The 13,778-nt window shown below is 44.7% G+C and overlaps 1 protein-coding gene across 1 annotated transcript in view; it reads left to right on the top strand.

Moving 5' to 3' along the window:
* The window catches only part of LOC110522744 (potassium voltage-gated channel subfamily KQT member 1-like), a 276,958-nt gene that overhangs the window by 25,817 nt on the left and 237,363 nt on the right, over positions 1 to 13,778 (top strand). The window contains exons 3-8 of the mRNA XM_036969009.1: positions 2,357 to 2,483; positions 3,644 to 3,722; positions 4,035 to 4,131; positions 5,204 to 5,344; positions 12,914 to 13,024; positions 13,253 to 13,348. Of these exons, the coding sequence (XP_036824904.1) occupies positions 2,357 to 2,483; positions 3,644 to 3,722; positions 4,035 to 4,131; positions 5,204 to 5,344; positions 12,914 to 13,024; positions 13,253 to 13,348 (651 nt within the window). The remainder of the gene's footprint in view (positions 1 to 2,356; positions 2,484 to 3,643; positions 3,723 to 4,034; positions 4,132 to 5,203; positions 5,345 to 12,913; positions 13,025 to 13,252; positions 13,349 to 13,778) is intronic.

Genomic DNA, 13,778 nt, shown 5'->3' with positions numbered 1-13,778 from the left:
ACTGCACGGCCAGACACAACACCAACACCATCATTAAGTGAGCCGATGACACAACAGTGGTAGGCCTGATCACCGACAACGACGAGACAGCCTATAGGGAAGAGGTCAGAGACCTGGCTGTGTGGTGCCAGGACAACAACCTCTCCCTCAACGTGATCAAGACAAAGGAGATGATTGTGGACTATAGGAAACGGAAGACCGAACACACCCCCATTCTCATCGACGAGGCTGTAGTGGAGCAAGTTGAGAGCTTCATGTTCCTTGGTGTCCACATCACCAACAAACTAAGCACACCATGACAGTCGTGAACAGGGCACAACATAACCCATTCCCCCTCAGGAGACTGAAAAGATTTGGCATGGGTCCTCAGATCCTCAAAAAGTTCTACAGCTGCACCATCGAGGGCATCCTGACAGGTTGCATCACTGCCTGGTATGGCAACAGCTCAACCTCCAACCGCAAGGCACTACAGAGGGTAGTGCGTACGGTCCAGTACATCACTGGGGCCAAGCTTCCTGCCATCCTGGATCTCTATACCAGGCAGTGTCAGAGAAAGGCCCTAAAAATGGTCAAAGACTCCAGCCACCCAAGTCATAGACCGTTCTCTCTGCTACCACACGGCAAGCGGTACCGGAGCACCAAGTCTAGGTCCAAGAGGCTTCTAAACACCTTCTACCCCCAAGCCATAAGACTCCTGAACAGCTAATCAAATGGCTACTCAGACTATTTGCATTGCCCCCCTCCCCCTTTTACGCCGCTGCTACTCTCTGTTATTGTCTATGCATAGTCACTTTAATAACTCTACCTACATGTGCATATTACCTCAATTATCTCGACTAACCGGTGCCCCCGCACATTGACTCTGTACCGGTACCCCCTGTATGTAGTCTCGCTATTGTTATTTTACTGCTGCTCTTTAATTACTTGTTCCTTTTGTGTCTAGTTCTTATTCATGTTTTTTAAACGACATTGTTGGTTAGGGGCTTGTAAGTAAGCATTTCACTGTAAGGTCTACTACACCTGTTGTATTCGGTGCATGTGACTAATAACATGTGATTTGATTTGAATAGGGTTATACCTGGAATAAAAAAAAATCTTTCCTGGAACCAAAAACGTTTCTTCAAATAGTTCTCCTATGGGGACATCCAAATAACCTTTTAAAGTTCTAGATAGCACTTTTTTTTGTGTAGAGGTGCTGGCCACTGGGGAGCAGTTTGGACAGGTGTGGGATAATTGCCTTGGCCAACCTTAAGACACAAATACCCACAAATAGTGCAATGTTATATAGACACAGCACAGAGCCATGAAATTTGGTCTCTCACTCTCTCCGCGGTATACACAAGTAGGGCTGTGCCTGGTCGGTCAAGTCCAACTGAAATAGATGTTATTAACCCACTTCTCACTTTTTCCCTCAGTCACAAACACGGTAGCTATTTATGTTAAATTCACGCAACAGTGCTACTTGTTCCTGTAGGATCAGTCCAAGCCACAGTATTATTAAGGAAAGGAAGGACACTGTCACTGCATTCGCAGTAAGTGAATGTGTCTATAGGGTGAGTGACAGTCAGGGGATTGTTTTTGTGACTATGGAGCTATGTTGTTGCAGCAGGGCCTGTGGTATTAGGTTTCAACAAGGGGGAGGGGGGCTGGTAGGGCAGCCAATTCAAGCAAGCAATGGGATGGCCACCCACACTAAGACAGCTATTACTGAGTGTTAGGTGGCAAAATATTATGGAGTCATGGTGCTAATGAAAAAGATATTGGTTCATGAAGAATTATCACACACACACAAACACACTCCCACCTCTCCACCATACACACAATATTTGCACTGTGGCAAAATGTCACCTATTATATTTGAACCACCCAACAGATGTGGAAAGGGCTCCAACACAACCCAGCTGATTTACTATTTATCCTACCTGCACATCCTGCTGAGGCACTGTCACAGCCATGAGGCTCAAATCACTGAGCCATTGACCCTGGCTCAATATCCTCTGTCATCAGAGATGCTATCTAACCTTCTTCTGGGTGGGCTGGTGTGAATGGTTCCCTTACTACTAGACCACCTCAGCCTCTCTCTGTCAGCACACCTGTCAAGTCCCAGTCCCACCAAGCTCTTATCAAGCCTGACATCTCAATGCATTGCTTGGCACTGGACTTAGAAAAACACTCATATTACTTTCATAGTATGAAATGGTAGATAGATAGTGTGTGTGTAGTAGTCTTAATAAAATGTGATAGTAATATGCTTTGGTCTTAATGAACTAGTTTGAATGTTTTGTGTCTTCTCCCCTTCTTCCCCAGCCCTGTTCTCCTAATTGTTGTCTGTAACTGCTTGTGTTCTGGTCCACAGGAGATTGTCCTGGTGCTGTTCTTTGGGACAGAGTACGTGGTGCGGCTCTGGTCTGCCGGCTGCAGGAGCAAATATGCAGGGATCAAGGGACGACTCCGCTTCATCAGGAAACCCATTTCTATCATAGGTGCACCTGGCTTATCCTTTGTTAAATCTCACACAGCCGTGCCACATGCAGTCAGAAACCGTTGTTACATGTTTTTACCCCTTCTTTTTGGGGGTCAAATTTGATTACTTCTGCTGTTATGTCTACTAGGGGAGAACCGGGACAAAAGTATCACTTTTTGTTTCTTAATTACTCACAGATCGATAGCGCTAGAGAGACTATATTTTATGACAAACAACTTGTGTATGTCCTCTACCATTAGCAACTGTAATTTCATTTCTGAGGTAAGTGAGATGAAATTAAATAGACTGCCGCATAGTTACTTTTGCACCTGCCGGCGGGGCGGGAGTAACAGCCTTGGGGCGGGAGTAACAGCCTTGGGAGTAACATCTGGCGAGAAGTGCACAATATCTCTAGGATCTTATCTCCATGTTTCTGGTTTGTAGTGCTCTTTACTTTCAAAAGTACTATCAGCCATCATTTCATGAATAATTCATGCTATAGGTTAGACATGTATGAAAAGGAGCCATCTCAATGTTGCGCAACCACAATATTTTGCCTTACAATATTAATCAGACTAAAATTGATCAAATAATAGCTACATTAACCATAGTAGGAGAGGTTTTTCAACATTTTCAATTATTCATGCTTAGCCCTACCAATCAGCTGTGCTCCAGTTGTCCTTGTCATGCCGCTCCTCGTGTCTTGATAGAGTAAACGTTTGTATTATTTTCCCAAACTGCAAAGTAATCAGGCTTATCACATTTCCATGGCTTGACACAAGGTAATTAACCCCCAGAATCATATATATTTTTAACCACTAACATGTCAATAAAAGCTTATGTTGGAAGCTGATCCATCAAGTCATTTGATTAAGGCATAATTCTAATGATGTCATATATAATTTTCTAACCTGTTGATATTTTGCTAACATTATAAAAGCAATATAAACTAGAGGAGACAATGGCCTGTGCTTAATTTTTTTTTTAAATGGGGGGGGGGGGGGGGGTTTGCAGGGAGCAGTGTGTTAATTATGCCCTGTGTTACTTTCGTCCCGGCTCTCTTCTTACTTCTTCTACTATTATGTCTACTACTTTTGTTGTTCAATGGCAACTTAAACATTTGAAGATTATGAGCTAGATGGCAATGCTAATGTACAGGTGTATCCCTGTATCCCCCAGATCTGATAGTGGTTATTGCCTCCGTCGTAGTGCTGGGTGTAGGCTCCAATGGCCAAGTGTTTGCCACATCTGCTATCAGGTACTGGGTGTGGTAAAAATGAATATTTGACCTGGTTTTCCAGAAATCCTGGTTGGAGGATCCCAGCTATCCTGCTTATTCACCTCCTGATTGCGGGAAAGCCTCCAACCGGGATTTAGGGAAAACCAGGAAATGTATTGAAAGTTCCTGCAATTTTGCAACCATAATTACAAATAATATAATATTGTGATATTAGTGTAACATTTTGTGTTGTACTGTAATTGTGTTTTTGTTGCAGAATAAAACAGGTGGAAGAGAGTAGAGGTATATTAGGCTAAGGTTTGATTGACATTGGTTGCCTTTTGTCTCCAGGGGAATCCGCTTCCTCCAGATTCTACGCATGCTGCACGTGGATCGTCAGGGAGGAACATGGAGGCTTCTTGGATCGGTAGTCTTCATCCATAGACAGGTGGAGATCCCTTTACATCTGTTGGCTCATTTCATATCATAATGATGTGCAGTAGTATGAGCTTACATGAAGTTAAATATCAAAAGGTAATCTGGAGTATAATGCTGTTTTTAGTAGAGTGAATTAATCTACCCTGATCTTACTTGATCTTACTTGATCTAACTTGATCTACTTGTCTACTGTACCCTGAGTAGGCTTCTCATAAATCCTCAGTCAATCAAGCAGATTAAAATAAAAAGCAAGGTAGATGAGATGGCTAAAGACGTGGTTAGTCATGGCTTTGAAAATAAAACATAAAACAACTATTGTTGGACATTTCTTAACCAAATAAGGACACTGTGGTCAGATGATGGGTTCACATTGCTGCCATCTCTTCCAAAGGATTAGTGCACTTGTTCTGTCTGAGTTGCCCTGCCTCCTGCCTGGCTTGTCTGGTTATGGGTAGACTGAGGCAGACGTCTGTCCATGTTGTCCATGCTATATTGCCACCAGTGATTATCACAGGGCCCGTTGCACAATCACAGATTCCTCTGATACTCCCACTAGGACCTGCAAGGCTTTATAAGGAGAGAGAGGTAGAGAGTTTGTATTCTCATTTCAGTCACCTGGGGTTCTTTTGAAGACATCCTCTTCTGTTTTTTTTTTCTATCTTTAACAGGAAGCTGTGGGTTATTTCTCTGTGATGTGCAATGGGTCTACTGCTATTCTTTTAGGGTTGAGGATTTAGGGTTTATATAAATAGGGGAGATTAGGAATTTGGTATTTTATTGGGATCCCCATTAGCTGTTGGGAAAGCAGCAGCTACTCTTCCTAAAGATGAATTATTCTGTCTGTGTTAAATGATCGAGAGAGAGTCATATGCCTCCTCTTTCTATGTAGTCATTGCACGCTCTAGTCTTGATCCGACTATGTGTTGTAATGATTGATGTTATGGACAGATATCATTTTAGTTTGATTCACACTTGCAATGTAAAATGTGTAAATAATGTAAATACATGTAACACCTATACATGGTCTACTGCACATTACAAGTGACATACTCCACTCTCTATCTGCATTTCCTCTGTTGTAGGAGCTGATCACCACGCTGTACATCGGCTTCCTGGGGCTCATTTTCTCCTCCTACTTTGTGTACCTGGCGGAGAAGGATGCTGTGGACGAGGAGGGAAAGACTGGCTTCTCCAGCTACGCTGATGCCCTGTGGTGGGGCGTGGTAAGGCATAGTATTAGAGCTGATGTCCTGTGGTGGGGCGTGGTAAGGCATAGTATTAGAGCTGATGTCCTGTGGTGGGGCGTGGTAAGGCATAGTATTAGAGCTGATGCTCTGTGGTGGGGCGTGGTAAGGCATAGTATTAGAGCTGATGCCCTGTGGTGGGGCGTGGTAAGGCATAGTATTAGAGCTGATGTCCTGTGGTGGGGCGTGGTAAGGCATAGTATTAGAGCTGATGTCCTGTGGTGGGGCGTGGTAAGGCATAGTATTAGAGCTGATGTCCTGTGGTGGGGCGTGGTAAGGCATAGTATTAGAGCTGATGTCCTGTGGTGGGGCGTGGTAAAGCATAGTATTAGAGCTGATGTCCTGTGGTGGGGCGTGGTACGGCATAGTATTAGAGCTGATGTCCTGTGGTGGGGCGTGGTAAGGCATAGTATTAGAGCTGATGTCCTGTGGTGGGGCGTGGTAAGGCATAGTATTAGAGCTGATGTCCTGTGGTGGGGCGTGGTAAGGCATAGTATTAGAGCTGATGTCCTGTGGTGGGGCGTGGTAAGGCATAGTATTAGAGCTGATGTCCTGTGGTGGGGCGTGGTAAAGCATAGTATTAGAGCTGATGTCCTGTGGTGGGGCGTGGTAAGGCATAGTATTAGAGCTGATGTCCTGTGGTGGGGCGTGGTAAGGCATAGTATTAGAGCTGATGTCCTGTGGTGGGGCGTGGTAAGCAGAAGAGGCTGTTGAGGGAGGACGGCTCAAAATAATCAATGGAATGGAATGATGGAATGGCATCAAACACATGGAAACCAACCATTACTATGAGCCCGTCCTCCCCATTTAAAGTGCCACCAGCCACCACTGGTGGTAAGGCATAGTAATAGGATAGTACTGTATATAGCAGACACGTTTATCCAAGGCAACTTACAGAACAGTGATATACAGTGCATTATTTTTAATACATTTGTAAAAATGTCTAAAAACCTGTTTTTGCTTTGTTATTATGGGGTATTGTGTGTAGATTAATGAGGAACACTTTTAATTTCATCCATTTTAGAATAATGCTGTAATGTCACAAAATGTGGAAAAGGGGAAGGGGTCTGAATACTTTCAGAATACACTGCACATTTTAGTATATGTGACCCAAGCGGGACTCAAACCCACAACCCTAGATTGAATCTCCTCTATTTCAAATCAAAGTGTTTTTGTCACCTGCGCCGAATACAACAGGTGAAATGCTTACTTACAGGCTCTAACCAATAGTACAAAAAAAATGTGTGTGTGTGTGTGTGTGTGTGTGTGTGTGTGTGTGTGTGTGTGTGTAGGTAAGTAAGGAATTAAACAACAATTTCCACCATTGCGCTTGTTTTGTGGTGTGTATCTGTCGGGGTCCCCCTCTAGCTTGAGTGGTTCTGGAATACCATAAAGAAACAAGTTGCTAATCCAGTTTCAGTTACACAAAGCTACTTTTACACAAAACTATTTTTTATTTAACCAGGTAGGCCAGTTGAGAACAAGTTCTTATTTACAACTGCAACCTGGTCAAGATAAAGCAAAGCAGTGCGACAAAACCAACAACACAGAGTTACACATAAACAAACGTACAGTCAATTACATAATAGAAAATAAAAATAGAAAAATCTATGTACAGTGTGTGCAAATGTAGAATAGGGAGGTAGGCGATAAATAGGCCATAGACGCCTATTTATTAATTACAATTTAGCATTAATACTGGAGTGATAGATGTGCAGATGATGATGTGCAAGTAGAGATACTGGGGTGCAAAAGAGCAAGAGGGTAAGTAATAATATGGGGATGAGGTAGTTGGGTGTGCTATTTACAGATTGGCTGTGTAGAGGTACAGTGATCGGTAAGCTGCTCTGACAGCTGATGCTTAAAGTTAGAGGGAGATATAAGACTTCAGCTTCAGAGATTTTTGCAGATCGTTCCAGTCATTGGCAGCAGAGAACTGGAAAAAAAGTCGGCCAAAGGAAGTGTTGGGTTTGGGGATGACCAGTGCAATATACCTGCTGGAGCACGTGCAAATGGTGGGTGTTGCTATGGTGACCAGTGAGCTGAGATAAGGCGGGGCTTTACCTAGCAAAGACTTATAGATGACCTGGAGCCAGTGGGTTTGGCGACGAATATGTAGTGAGATCCAGCCAATGAGAGCATATAGGTTGCAGTGATGAGTAGTATATGGGGCTTTGGTGACAAAACGGATGGCACTGTGATAGACTACATCCAGTTTGCTGAGTAGAGTGTTGGGGGCTATTTTGTAAATGACATCGCCGAAGTCAAGGATCGGTAGGGTAGTCAGTTTTATGAGGGTATGTTTGGCAGCATGAGTGAAGGAGGCTTTGTTGCAAAATAGGAAGCAGATTCTAGATTTAATTTTGGATTGGAGATGCTTAATCTGAGTCTGGAAGGAGAGTTTACAGTCTAACCAGACACCTAGATATTTGTAGTTGTCCATATGTTCTAGGTCAGAACCGTCTTGAGTAGTGATGCTAGTCGGGCTGGAGGGTGCGGGCAGCAATCATTTGAAGAGCATGCACTTAGTTTTACTTGCATTTAAGAGCAGTTGGAGGCCACGGATGGAGTGTTGTATGGCGTTGAAGCTCGTTTGGAGGTTTGTTAGCACAGTGTCCAAAAAAGGGCCAGATGTATACAGAATGGTGTCATCTTGTTAGAGGTGGATCAGAGAATCACCAGCAGCAAGAGCGACATCATTGATATATACAGAGAAAATGGTCGTCCCAAGAATTGAACCCTGTGACACCCCCAAAGAGACTGCCAGAGGTCCAGACAACAGGCCCTCCGATTTGACACACTGAACTCTATCTGAGAAGTAGTTGGTGAACCAGGTGACGCAGTCATTTGAGCAGTGAAGGCTATTGAGTTTGCTGATAAGAATGTGGTGATTGACAGAGTTGAAAACCTTGGCCAGGTTGATGAAGACGACTGCGGTTATGATATCGTTTAGGACCTTGAGCGAGGCTGAGGTGCACCCATGACCAGCTCGGAAACCAGATTTCATAGTGGAGATGGTACGATGGGATTCGAAATGGTCGGTGATCTGTTTGTTAACTTGGCTTTTGAAGATTTTAGAAAGGCAGGGCAGGATGGATATAGGTCTATAACAGTTTGGGTCTACAGTGTCTCCCCCTTGGAAGAGTGGGATGACCGCAGCAGCTTTCCAATCTTTAGGGATCTCAGGTGATACGAAAGAGACGTTGAATAGGCTAGTAATAGGGGTTGCAACAATTTTGGCCTATAATTTTAGGAAGAGAGGGTCCAGATTGTCTAGCCCAGCTTATTTGTACGGATCCAGATTTTGCAGCTCCTTCAGAAAATCAGCTGTCTGGAATTGCGTGAAGGAGAAGCGGGGGGTGGCTTGGGCAAGTTTCTGCAGGGAGTGTTGTGTTGTTGGCCGGGGTAGGGGTAGCCAGGTGGAAAGCATGGCCAGCCTTAGGAAAATGCTTATTGAAATGATCAATTATTGTAGATTTATCGGTGGTGATAGTGTTTCCTATCCTCAGTGCAGTGGGCAGCTGGGAGGAGGTGCTCTTATTCTCCATGGACTTTACAATTCCCCAAAACCTTTTGGAATTAGTGCTACAGGAAGCAAATTTCTGTTTGAAAAAGCTATCCTTAACTTTCCTAACTGACTGAGTATATTGGTTTCTGACTTCCCTGAAAAGTTGCATATCGCGGGGGCTATTCGATGCTAATGCAGAACGCCACAGGATGTTTTTGTGCTGGTCAAGGGAAGTCTGGGGTGAGCCAAGGGCTATGTCTGTTCTTAGTTCTAAATTTTTTGAATAGGGCATGCTTATTTAAGATGGAGAGGAAAGTACTGTTGAAGAGAAACCAGGCATCCTCTACTGACGGGATGAGGTCAATATCCCTCCAGGATACCCGGGCCAGGTTGATTAGAAAAGCCTGCTCTCTGAAGTGTTTTAAGGGAGCGTTTGACAGTGATGAGAGGTGGTCATTTGACCGCGGACCCATTACGCATGCAGGCAGTGATCGCTGAGATCCTGGTTGAAGACAGCAGACGTGTATTTAGAGGGCAAGTTGGTCAGGATGATATGTAAGAGGGTGCCCATGGTTATGGATTTAGGGTTGTACCTGGTAGGTTCCTTGATAATTTGTACCCTTACAGACAAACTAACATGCTGTAGCCGAGGCGCTTTCAAGGGTATATGATTGTGAAATATATAACTTCATGGCCTGGCCCTTGCGGTCATACATACTTAAAGGACCATTATTCTGCATTATGAGTTGATGAATGAAAAACTGATGTAAAAAAATGTGAAGGAAACCTGCCTTAATGACTACCGACTACTCACGTCGGTAGCCATGAAGTGCTATGAAAGGCTGGTCATGGCTCACATCAATACCTTCATTCCAGAAACCCTAGACCCAATTTGTATACCACCCCAACAGATCCACAGATGACGCAATCTCAATCGCACTCCACACTGCCCATTCCCACCTGGACAAAAGGAACACCTATGTGAGAATGTTGTTCATTGACTACAGCTCAGTGTTTAACACCATAGTGCCCACGAAGCTCATCACTAAGCTAAGGACCCTGGGACTAAACACCTTCCTCTGCAACTGGATCTTGGACTTCCTGATGTGCCGCCCCCAGGTGGTAAGGGTAGGCAGCAACACATCTGCCACTCTGATCCTCAACACCAGGGCCCCACAGGGGTGCGTGTTTTGTCCCCTCCTGTACTCCTTGTTCACCCACGACTGTGTGGCACGACTCAAACACTATCATTAAGTTTGCTGACGACACAACAGTGGTAGGCCTGATCACTGACAATGAGCCAATAGGGAGGAGGTTAGAGACCTGGCAGTGTGGGGCCAGGACAACAACCTCTCCCTCAATGTGAGCAAGACAAAGGAGATGATCACGGACTAAAGGAAAAGGAAGGCCGAACAGGCCCCCATTAACATTGACGGGGCTGTAGTGGAGTGGGTCGAGAGTTTCAAGTTCCTTGGTGTCCACATCACCAACTAACTATCATGGTCCAAACACACCAAGACAGTCGTGAAGAGGGCACACCAGCTTTTCCCCCTCAGGAGACTGAAAAGATTTGGCATGGGTCCCCAGATCTTCAAAAGGTTCCACAGCTGTGCCATCGAGAGCATCCTGACCGGGTGCATCACCGCCTGGTATGGCAACTGCTTGGCATCCGACCGTAAGGCGCTACAGAGGGTAGTGCGTACGGCCCAATACGTCACTGGAGCCAAGCTCCCTGCCATCCAGGACCTATATACTAGGCGGTGTCAGAGGAAGGCCCAAAAAATTGTCGAAGACTCCAGTCCCGGCAAGCGGTACCGGAGCGCCAAGTCTTGGTCCAAAAGGCTCCTTAACAGCTTCTACCCCCAAGCTATAAGACTGCTGAACAATTCATCAAGTGGCCCCCCAGACTATTTACATTGACCCCCCCTTGTTTTTACACCGCTGCTACTCGCTGTTTATTATCTATTGCATAGTCCCAATTCCCCTACCTACAAATTACTTCGACTAACCTGTACCCCTGCACATTGACTCAGTACCGGTACCCGTTGTATATAGCCACGTTATTGTTATGTAATTTTATTGTGTTACTTTTTATTTTATTTTTTACTTTAGTTTATTAAGTCAATATTTTCGTAACTCTATTTCTTGAACTGCATTGTTGGTTAAGGGCTTGTAAGTAAGCATTTCACGGTAAGGTCTACACTTGTATTCGGCATATGTGACAAATACAATTTGATTTGTTTTGATCAACAACCCAACCCTGCTCTTTTTAAAGAAAACAATACAACTAAGTGACCCAATGCTTGCAACTCAGCAGTTGGGTCATCTAAACAACCCAGCATCCGAGTGAAGGCTGTTTTGGCTGTTTCCATCAGGCGGGTCAAGTTTCCAGTTCAGTTAATTAAACAGTTCAATGTAAGGCTGTGGGTAATAAAAAACCTATGGTAGTCTTGTGCTAGAGGGATCTACACGCAATAAACCACCTCACTGCTCTCTGTCTCAAATACCTTTTACTCTGCCACTATAAAGTGTCAGTTCCTTTAATTAAAACTATAATTGCAGGATTACTAGCTGTTTTGTAATGAGAGTTAGAAAGGTTCAGGGGTCCTTGGTGCCCAATGGAACCATGAAGAAAAGCTGTTTTTGTGTGTCATAGCCACAATGAACAAAACAGCCCAATAGGAACTTTGCTCTCCTTTGTTAATCACAGAGACTGTAAACTTGAGACTTGTGATATGCCGTGCCAATAGGTTTGGTCACTCGTGTGTGTGTGTGTGTGTGTGTGTGTGTGGTGTGTGTGTGCTGAGATCAGTTTGTCCAGCAGTAAAGGGAGAGCCTGTTTGGAGAGTGTTGTGTGTGCGTGTTTCCCAGTGTATTCCCTGTCAGCTTGTTTTCCACTGTGGGGTGTGCAGGTGCAGGGCACAGCTGTAGGACAGGCCCAGAGCCCACAGGCTAATGGCATGATTCATATTTCTCCTCTCCTCTCATCTGCCTCACACTCAGAGGTTGTTAAGGGAAGAGTGTTTGATCTGGAGATTCACCAGCACTCTGCTCAACCTCTGAAAATGGGAGAGACAGAGAAGCAATTGATATCTGGATGGATAGGGAGAGGGGTAGAGAGAGAGATTTAGTTGATGTTGTTTATAGGGTGTATGGTGTTTACTATGAACCATATGATGGCAGGTGTGGTGTGGCAATGACACACACTTCCACAGAGAGAGGGAGAAAGAGTAAATGGACTGTGCCCCAATGAGAACTCAAGATGGTGTGTTTGACCTTTGTGAAGACATGGAGAGCCTTCGCCACACACTTGGAGTGCAGCGCTTACACCAGGGGTTTGAATGCGGGGGTGTTGTTGAGTGGACTATTCCACACTGACGTCAGGCCCATTGTTTAGTCATAGAATGTGTAGATGAGGATTAACCATCCCACTCCCTCCTTTCTTCCCTCCCTCCTTCTTCCTATTTACTCCCAAAAAGTTTTAAGTATCTCACCTTACATCACCCTCTTTGTATAAGCACACAGCACAAGGTCACACGGCGCCCCAAAGACACTCCACTGTGCTTCTCTCAATGTGTCACAATTGGCTCAGCTTTCAGAGTGGATGTACATGGAAATGCAGGGGTATTTGTTTTCCTCTGCGCTCCGCTTGGCCAAATTCCTCTCCTCACTGAGGATTAGTCCCAGAATCCTCTCCTCACCGAGGATTAGTCCCAGTCAGAATCGTATTCCTATTGAGTGAATTTCAAATGCTGAGTGGTGACAGTTTTGGAGGCAGGCCAATACGTGTGATGAACTTTCTCCTCATGGTCTGCTCCTTGTTGTTATCGCCAAACTGTGCTCAATTACCTCTTTACGACCAAGTAGCTCATTATTAGAAGCCTTTAACAAACTTTTTTTTACCTATTTAGTACATATGTAAATGTAATAATGGTGAAAAGATATATATAATGGGAAATGATCGTGTAAATAAAAATAACATCAGTGTGTGGAAACATTGCCTTGTTTTCCCTAACCTATCCCGTCCTCACTGCCCCCAGGTGACGGTGACCACCATTGGCTACGGGGACAAGATTCCTCAGACGTGGATAGGGAAGTGCATTGCCTCCTGCTTCAGCATCTTCGCCATCTCCTTCTTCGCTCTGCCTGCAGTAATTACCCCTCATCTTCCTCCTCTTCTTCCACAATAAACTAAATAGCATAATGTGTACATAATTCATAATACACAATATTGCCTTCCATCATTACTGTGTTGTCTGGTGAGTAACCCAGTTAGTCCTCTGAGGGGAAGCATCAGTGTGCAGCTCCAGGTTGTCCTGTGGTTTCAGTGTCATGATGCAGCTCTCTCTCTTTCTCTCTCTCCCTCTCCCCTTCTCCAGGGTATACTGGGCTCGGGCTTTGCTCTGAAGGTGCAGCAGAAACAGAGACAGAAACATTTCAACAGACAGATCCCGGCTGCAGCCTCACTAATCCAGGTACTGTCAGTCAGTCAGTCAGTCAGTCAGTCAGTCAGTCAGACAGACAGACAGACAGACAGACAGACAGACAGACAGACAGACAGACAGACAGACAGACAGACAGACAGACAGACAGACAGACAGACAGACAGACAGACTGCAGTCAAACAATCACTCTGTCCTGTCTGGGATCTCAACAGCTGTGTATAGGAGAGAATATGTATAGGAATGAGTGTGTAGAAAGTGCTTAAGCACAGTGATGACACATGGGACCTACTGTAGGCCGCTGAACCTCTCTAGGGCCAGGTCTGGTCTGGTCTGACGGACGCCATCTTTGATTCAGTGCTCTACTCATGTAACAACTCCAGGCCAGGAGAGGTTCAATTTAACATGTCCAGGACCACTACATTTCCTGAATTCTTTAAATAACACATTTGTTCCCTTCAAA

This window comes from Oncorhynchus mykiss, chromosome 30 (assembly GCF_013265735.2).
Source record: "Oncorhynchus mykiss isolate Arlee chromosome 30, USDA_OmykA_1.1, whole genome shotgun sequence".
Taxonomy (NCBI): domain Eukaryota; kingdom Metazoa; phylum Chordata; class Actinopteri; order Salmoniformes; family Salmonidae; genus Oncorhynchus; species Oncorhynchus mykiss.
The sequence above is the reverse complement of the archived record's forward strand: the minus strand, read 5'-3'. Positions and strand labels throughout refer to the sequence as shown.